The sequence below is a fragment of the Acartia tonsa genome, chromosome 1, assembly GCF_053477335.1.
Source record: "Acartia tonsa isolate MP-2025a chromosome 1, ASM5347733v1, whole genome shotgun sequence".
Classification (NCBI taxonomy): domain Eukaryota; kingdom Metazoa; phylum Arthropoda; class Copepoda; order Calanoida; family Acartiidae; genus Acartia; species Acartia tonsa.
In genome coordinates, this window is record NC_137260.1 from 56,489,871 (window position 1) to 56,499,266 (window position 9,396).

Below are 9,396 nucleotides of genomic sequence, written 5' to 3' on the forward strand. Positions count from 1 at the left end.
TGGTTCCAGCTGGACAAGAGCCGACGGGAGTTTCGGTTCCAGCTGGGCAAGAGCCGATAAGATATTCGGTCTCGGCCGGACAAGAGCCGACGGGAGTTTCGGTTCCGGCCGGACAAAAGCCAGTAGATGATTCTAAGTTTTATGACAGCCACACTTTTATTACGTGCCCTGGTGGTGTTATGAATCAAGAATCGACTTGGTTGCTGCCAAGCTGGCCGCCCGACGCAGGGTAAGAGGCCTGCCAATGGCGGTTGGAAAAATGGCGGGTGTTGCCGCCAGAAAGTCATTGAAATTTTTCAAACCACACATATCTAATCCACAACATAAACTATTTATGTGACAATGATCTTTAAAGAAAAAATATTGCAAGTTTTATGTTGAGCTTGTGAAAGGAACCTAAATCGGTTCTGTAAAGAATAAGTATTCATTATTCAACTAATTTTTATTGTTCATACCTAAGCACAAAAATTCTACAAAACTGTTTAGACTTTTAAAGCAGATTTTAAAAAGATTTTGTTTCTTTAAGTATGATTTTGAAAAGCAAAAGTTCGTGAAATGATTTTTGCAGATTTTAAATTGAGAAAGATAGATTTTTACAAATTATTTTTCTAGTTTTTTTTTATGGTTCACGTTTACTTAAAAAATGTTATTTCTCAGATTCTCATATGAAATAATGCATTAAAGTAAAGAACACAACATGTAATATTATTATGATAATGTTTAAGATATTCCTCATTATTATTTTAAAAGATTATCGCAAAAAATCAAGATATTTGTTTAAATTTGTAAGCAAATCAAAGATTTTCTTTCATTCCGGAGGCAGAGATTCTTAACAATTCATGTACAAAGTTTTTTTTGTTCACTCCGGAAGCTGGGATTCCATTAATCCACGCGTAAAGATTTTTTTTTCATTCCGAGAGCAGAGATTCGTAGTAATATACGTACCTAGCAATTTCGGACAATTTTAAACCTTGAGAAAGTATTTTATAGCAATTATTTTCCTAGGTATATATATTTTTCGTTCATGTTTAGCATTTATAATAATGAACACGATGTGTAATATTATTAAAATATTGATTAATATTTTATTTGAATATCACAGAATTAATTTAAGATAAACTATGCATATTTTAAATTAACTCTACCTTCATTTTTATCGCATATATTAAAATTGAAGCAGTATTTTTAAAAAAGAAATGGGTAACATTTCTTAAGATTTACAAGTAACGCAAATTTTGATACAATTTCGTTTAAACTTTCAAATCGATGCAAGATTTTTTCATTTGAAATGCAAACTTAAGTTTTTTATACGTTTACGCAAGTTCTTTCAATGATTTAAGTCTTTCCGGGACCAGGGATTTTTTTCGCGGAAATTTTCCTAGGTACCTACGCAAATACGAACATTTTTATCCTTGTCTGATTGAAATTCGATATGATAAAAAGTAACACAATGAGATTTTTTACATCATACAAATATTTCTTTAAGATTTATTATAATCACATAGATAATTTAATATTACATATATATTAAAATTATTTCTATTTACCTCTTAACCGATGTACCTAAAGAAAAATGCAGATTTTTTTTCGTCTTGAATTAAGTAGATTCTTTGAGTTCGAAGATTTAAGCTTAATAAGACCGCTCCATAGTGTATCTTAGCTCTGTTACCTCGGCCAGACATACTACAGAACGGCAAAACTAAAGCATAAGATAATTTTATTTTGATTGCTTTGATTGATGATTCTAAAGTTTCTTGAATTATTCATGATTCTTTTAATTTTTGATTTGATTTAAACATCACTAATTATGTTTATTTTCAGTTGATGGAGCCCTGCGCCAGAAATCCTGTCGGAAATTATGCAGTATCAAAAAATTGTGATGGAAAGACATAACGTCCGTTAGGATAGCTGGAACATGGCATTATTAATATTTGAAAGATTGGTTAGTTTGTATCTTGAGGGGTTCATTCTAACTGAGGCCCCAAATTGCCTTAATTTTGACTGTATGAACATGTACAAGTTGCTTTCTTCTTAAAACAGAGAGAAATTGCAAACTCAGCATTTAGAGAAGTTCTTTTCTTATAATTGAGCTTTTGTTTTATTTTGGTAATTTAATTTGCATATTTCAATTGCAATTTTATTTTACGCAATTTTGATTCACGAAGATTTAAAATTATGAGATTTTAATTTTCCGATGTTTGATGATTTTTTTCACAGTCATATTTTATTTAGATTTAAGTATCTATTTTATTAAACATGTTAGATTTAAGGATTTACCTATTTATCTAAGAATGTCTAGATGTAAGCCCGAGTATTTTTCCGCTGGAGAAAATGCTTAATTTTGAGAAGTTTTTTATGAAAATTCTATTTTCTTTTCTAGCAAAAAGATTTAGTAGAAAAAATGTCATTATTTAATCTTTCTTTCTTTTGATTAAAAGTTTGAGTTGATTATTTAATTATTGATGCGATTTTTTATATAAAAATCATTTGCCTATTATTATGTAGGTACCTAATCAAAGTTTAGGTACTATTGATTATTAATTCATGTATTCGCAATTACATGGTCTGTAATTCTAACTTTAATTGAGATTATGAGGCCATGATTAATGAGATGTGTGAGTGGTAAATGTGCATTTCATGAATGTTGAATGCTTTTCCCATTCCTTATTCCTATCCTTATGTGGTAGTGGACTCGGTTTGAGTTATTGTGGTATTCGCGAGTTACCATAATTAATTTTAGGCCTTATGGCCATAACATTTTAAACTCTTGTGGTTTATGTGTTGTGAGATTGTGATTTCGTGGACACTGTCTGCACGCATATTGCAAAGATGAGGTATTGTGTTCGATTCCCAGTGAATAGACGGGTGTGTTTCGGTATGTTTTCTTGTATTCCCTGGCAAGTTCGAACCCATTAATCCCTGTTTCCTTACACCAAATTTCCTAGAGAATGAGTGTGTTACGCGGCATTCCTAACTATCTCCGCGCGGCGCGTGGCTTGTAAACAGACAAAAGAAACGCGCACTTTTTCTTTGATTAGTCCCACATGAGGAGCTACGTGATTGAAAATAATGTATTGCTTGAATATACATGTGCTCTGATGTGTGGAATATCTCAAATAAGCCTTCTGCTTAGTTTGACATCATAATGTGGTAAGAATTTATCTTAATTCTTAATGATAAGTGTAGTATGGTATTTTTTACGAAGAAATTTAAAACATTAATTTTTCAACAAATAGACCATTTAACTGCTAACTTTTGACATACGAATATTTTCCTTAATTTTATTGATCATTTGAATCTAAAATTATCAATTTCTGATGCTGTTTAATATGTTTCGTGCCAATTTAAAGTTTTTTAGAAATTTTATATTTTTAATTAAATTGAAATCACGCAACCTCGATCTACAAAAATAATAAACCATTAATACTATGTAATTAATTTTTATATTTTTGTTTTAGATTCACCGTTTTCATGGTAATAAATACACATTTGTAAACATTCACATGTTGGTCATTCGGAGGGCTTGGAGATTAAGATTTCGTGTACGGCAAGGCATGCGTACCGAAACAAAGATAAAGTTCAGAGATACAACAAAAGAAGATCTCGTGGTGTATCTCATCTACCATAAGCTATAAGCAAAGAAGATAAAGTATAGAATAGAATCCAGGTAGAAGATTCTGCCTGGCTAGCCTGAAGTAAAATTGGAACTTTTGAAAGACCAAAATGGCTACAAGGCTGTTAGTAAATAACATGATTTCAGTAATTATTCAGGAAAAATATTCTAAATAAATTTCTTTTCCAATGATTTACTAAAAGCCATGTAGCCAAGAATCCAGCTTCCTCTTCCCTATTCACAATGGATTAAAAATGAATTTAATGTGCATGTTAAGCCTTAAAAAAATAATTATGTAAGAAAATTTAAAAAAAAATATTGGTCTCAGTATTTATATTATAAAACTAGGTTGCGCTCTTATGTTTCTTATATTAGATGTTGATACAAATTAAACTTTTCTAGTTTTGTCCAACTAGTCATTGTGATTTGTACTTTATCATTATTGTCTTTACTGCGCAAGTCAAAGATTCCTTCAAATTTCCCAGAAATATTTAGGGTTTTCATTTCTATTCCTCCTTATTCTATGGCTATAAGAGACTGAACAGTCAACAATAAAACCAAATATTAATAAAAATATTTATTAATAACTACTCACAGCATTATGGATCACAAATCTAGGTTTAGTTGCATTTGTCACAGGAATTATGGAAATAGGGTTAAGAAAGGTCAATGAACAACAAATTTGTCTATAGCCCCGTGATTTAGAGAATTGCATACTTGAATTTGAGAGAAAGTTAAATTTATAGTCCTTTGTCCTATCTCTGATTAATACATAAAAATAGTAGGAAAAGTAGTTAAAACACTAAAGATAAATTTTATTATAAAACTAGCTATTTAAACATTGAGAGGGTTAAAATTCAGAAGGCCGGTATCAGGGGCCGACTTCATCACAAGTTTCTGGAGCCCCTTGAACTTGGGGTGGGCGCTGTCAGCTGCCAGTCCCAGGATGATGCACTCGCTGGTGGTCAGGTAAGCTCCAACATCCCGCAAACGCGCCAAGGCAAATCTTAATATAATGATGTTTACATCCTTACTTAACTAGTTACCTAGGTAACAAAATTGTATAAAGTAGTCTGTTTTGTCTGAAGCTTAAGATTCTAATATCGATCGAATCGATTGAGTTCTCCAATGACGATATACATAAGGGGTGCGATCTTTTAAGGCTATTTTACTTATAGATTTTGGTCTTGGGATGATTCGTGTATTTTTTCAATCTAGTCTGGATGCATACAAGATAAATATGACAGTAAATTGAAGAGAAAAAAAATAGAAACACTTATATCAAAAGTTTTTTTTAACCTCCCATAGTTTTGACAAAAAAAGTATATTTTAAAATTATACCTTCTATCTGTTTCAGTTCTGGAACTAGCACAATCAACTGGAATGTGAACCTGAAACATAAAATTAATAATAAAAGGGGGGGGGGGGGGGTTTAATGCAACCATCTCGTAAACAGTGAGCAAATGGCACTTAGAATTCGAATTTTGATCTGGAATTTTGCATGAGTAATCCTTGGTAGGTATTTTTTCCCTAAATTGAACAAAAAGTTGGAAAAGTAATGGCTGGCGGCTCAGCAGTTTAGCCATTTTAAAAACTATTTTCAAGGGAAAATCATCACGAAACCTATCTCCACATTATACTCTATGCTGCTCCAAAACGTTTTCAAACGGTTCTAGCCGCTAGTTGCTGATACTAGAAATCTAAAAATGTTTTTTTGTATCATTTCACATGATTGAAATCAAAAATATGTTTTTTAAAAGTTGATTCCTACATAATTTATGGCAGATTTGCCCTAAAAATATCCAAAAAACGGCTAAACGGCTGATCCGTTAGCCGTTACTTTTTCAACTTTTTGTTCGATTTAGGTAAAATAGACCTACCAAGGATTACTCATGCAAAATTTCAGATCAAAATTCGAATTGTAAGTGCCATTTGCTCACTGATTACGAGATGGTTGCATTAACCCCCCCCCCCCCCCCCCCCTTACATACAACAGTTCCTGCATACAACACAAAAAGAGCTCATTTAAGAACCATTTTTGAAATACACTACTCAAAAAAACTTTCATCAACCGGCTGAATAAAATGACTTTCAAATTTTTTTCTGCTTCTTTGTTGAACCTATTAATTTCGAAATTTCTACTTAATTCTTATATACTATTTCAATTTTAGTACCTTAAGAAATAGGTAAAAACAACAAGAAAATATAAAGAGAAACTTAAAGCTATACTTAATGAATTATTTCTCATTCCGTACACCTTAAAATCTACCTGATATCCCTTTTCAAGAAGATCAAGTGTGGTATGATGAATACACGCGTGCGTCTCAATGCCGCACAGCACAATGGACTTTGTGTCAGGCTGCGCGGCATTCAGCTCCGCCATGAGGTCAGGTATGACCATGCTGAAGCAGGTCTTCTCGTGCGGTTTGATGTCAAACTTGGCAAGCTCTATTTCAGGTACGGTATGCCCCAAACCCTGATTTAGGAGTTACAATTTTGACATTTATTTCAAACAGATTAAACCTTTTATAATTTGCTGAGCTTGACAGCCGCCCAGCGTTGCGGAGCCGTTTGATTTTGGTGAGGCACCGGCGCCGCAAGGGAAAACGACGGCTCTGACCTAAAATCAAGAAAAACTCAACATTTTTTGTTTGCGAAGTCTATTTTTGACTTTTGAAGGTTTTAAAAGTTAAATTTTGATAAAAATGGATTTGAAAAACTTAAAAGGGGCTTTTGCACACGACACAACAGAGTAACGAAATTAAAATTAATAAAAAAATCTCTGTTTTAGCTAACCCGAGCCGGAGTTTTTTAACGAAAATTACGGCTTCAGCAAAATATGGCGTCTCCACGGCTCCGGCTCCACAACGCTGCAGCCGCCGATTGTTACTGCGACAGGCAGAAAAGTTGAAGGCAAACCCCCTTTTTATGTTTAATGAGTCTTTTCATTTTCTTTAGTTTATTTTGAGTTAAGCTATTCACTAGAGTCGTATACGATCGGATTTCATGGAGCTGGTCATTAGTTAGAATAAAAAATTACACCTGCCATAAGGCCTTGTTAGGAAAATTATGAGCTTAATAACATGACGCAAATCTCGTACCAAAACTAATTTCCTTTATATCCTAGTTTGTATCTCATTCTTTTACATAAAGACACAAAAATCAACAGGCAAAACAAAAGTCAAAACTAATAATTCTTGTAACTCATTCCTTTGGGTACTGTTCTGTGGCTAGGACAGGCACCTCAAATATTTTTGCGGCATTGAGAATTCTGTTGCTGTTGTGCGCTACTTGGTCAAAATGGGAGATCATGGGCCGAAATTTCTCCTAAAATACAGATTGACATTCAACAAACTTTTGCTTCTTTACATATCTTGAAAACAAATTGCAGGTGAAATATCAATATTTAGCGGCTACGTCCCTAGAGGCCTCTAGGGGCACTTGAGGAGGAATTTGAATTAGATGACCTAATTTTAAAATTTAGATTTAATAAGAAACAAAAAAATTATTTTTTGGGGTGATTTCTCTTGGAAGGGTGGTGGATCGTGGTACCTTCCTCCAAAACAGTTATAAACCTTCCCATGACCTATGAGAAGCTACCCTGTAAAGGAGAACTATATCAGTTCAGCGGTTAGCGAGATTCTTCGGTACAAACAGACAAACATCCTGTTACTTTATTATAAGGACTAGCATCCTACGCCCCCTAGAAGCCTCTAGGGGCACTCAACGGTCGACCTCATCTCATTTTAAATTTTGGGTTTTAAAAGAGTAAAAAATTATTTTTCTTTGGAGGGGGGGGGGGGTGAAGACACCCTCTCCAAAAATAGTTTAAAACCTTCCCAGGACCTATAAGAAGCTTCATTGTAAAGGAGAACACTATCGGTTCAGCGGTTAGCGAGATCCTTCGGGACAGACAAAAAACGCTTACTACTTTATATAATAGGACTACTGGCTTCGCCCCTAGCCTCTAGGGGCTTTGCCCCAAGAGGTATAATTACATCTTCTATTACTTACCCAGCAGAACGGATCACAAATTTTCGCACCTACCCAGCAGGAAAACATTTTGCGATTAAATTCGCAAAATTCGTAAAATTCGTAAATTTCGTAAAACCACCGCAGAACCAATAGGTATATACCCTGAAGAGTAGAATCCGATCGGTTCAGTGGTTACTGAGATCTTAAGCTTCAGACGGACGGACGGACAGACATCGTTCTACTTTGTATTATAGATAGTTCAACAATGTGATTTTGCCTGACAAAAAATTATAGTTTATATTAAAAAATATTACAGAATACTTGTCTGTGGCAAAGGATTGGTCTACCTTATGTCTAACCCATGAAGCTTATTTTATGTCTATTTTGGGGGGAATGTACCTGCTTCAAGAGGCCTCTAAGGACTTAGCCGCTAGTTATTGCATATATCTGACATTTTTGTTATTATTCTTATAAACTATACACGTCTATTATATTAATCATTTTGCTATGCTCTCCTTGATAAATTAGGTCGTGGTCATATTTTTAAGCTTTGCTAATGCGGATATCGTCATCCTTTTTTAATTTCTCACCTGCATATCACAAAGAAATACAGCACTTGTCTTAGCATTTATCCGCCCCAGTCCTCTTAGAGCTGCCATTTTTATATTCTAAAATAATTCAAGTTTTTATACCATAGCCCAATTCTATCAAAATGTTGAAACATTTAAATTCGTAAATTGGGTTAGTTGCTTTGATGAACTGAGATACCTAAAACAATTATTAGGTAGTTATAAATTAAACGTAGACTTATTTTTAAAACCGCATGAAAGAAATGTAAACAAAATATTGAAATCACTAGGTAATTTTATATTCAATTTCTTTTCAACATAACGTAAATTTTAACCAAATTATTCGAATTAAATTGGCAGACTGACCAATACTTGAATACAAACGGAGTAGAGAAAATAACTTGTTTTGGGTCCAAAGATCATGTGCTTTATAATGTTTTGTGTAGACCCTATTTTCCAGGGATAAGACAATGAACGATAAATGTATGTACATTTACAATAAAAATACACTAAGTTACCCCTTCTACCCCAATACAGTTGAAACGTTTAGGCACACACTTATTGAACCAACCAATCAAAATGCAATATAACGAATAATATAATAAGAAAACGTTGTTATAAAACTTTGGGGGCTAGTGTAATAAACAGACCAATGCACCCTCCCTCCCTGCCCATTTTCACAGATTTTTAGCAGTATACAATATTAATTGGAACTGAAACAAGTACATTTAATCCGCAGCAATCCGCAGCAATAACAAGCAAACATTTTTTGCTGAAAAGAGAACAGTAAAGTGCTAAACAGCATTGGCAAATATTAATTATAATCACCGGACAGACATGACATGTACAGAGTAGCTACAAGAAAGAAATGTGAAATTTCTTTTCGTTGATTAATAATCTATATGCAAATGTAATATCTTAAATGAAAACAAGTTTTTATTGCAAGTCTTCAAAATGAAATATCTCTTATCTCTGTGTGAAAACGGCTTAGAAACTTGATAATTGAGATTTTATAGAGTGGTAAAATATTCAAAAAAACAAAAAATACCAGAATCAAACTAATCCGGATAAAGGAAAATATAAATAGTTGGTATACACTATACATCTCAATTACCCCTTCTGTAGATTAAATTATTGGTTAAAAAGTTTGGTCACTTTTAGTTTGGAACCAAAAAATCAAAATTCAATTCAAGGTTTCGAACCTCGACTAGAATATCATGTTTATGAGAATGTAATTTA

At 33.2% G+C, this 9,396-nt stretch overlaps 1 protein-coding gene across 1 annotated transcript in view; it reads right to left on the reverse strand.

The window, feature by feature from the left end:
* Window positions 1–4,175: 4,175 nt before the first annotated feature.
* The window catches only part of LOC145324438 (isochorismatase domain-containing protein 2-like), an 88,047-nt gene continuing 82,826 nt past the window's right edge, over window positions 4,176–9,396 (reverse strand). Inside the window, exons 2-6 of the mRNA XM_080167028.1 lie at window positions 8,179–8,255; window positions 6,823–6,940; window positions 5,883–6,088; window positions 4,955–5,004; window positions 4,176–4,619 (exon numbers count right to left, since the gene is read on the reverse strand). Of these exons, the coding sequence (XP_080023154.1) occupies window positions 4,448–4,619; window positions 4,955–5,004; window positions 5,883–6,088; window positions 6,823–6,940; window positions 8,179–8,247 (615 nt within the window). The 5' untranslated portion in view covers window positions 8,248–8,255 and the 3' untranslated portion in view covers window positions 4,176–4,447. The remainder of the gene's footprint in view (window positions 4,620–4,954; window positions 5,005–5,882; window positions 6,089–6,822; window positions 6,941–8,178; window positions 8,256–9,396) is intronic.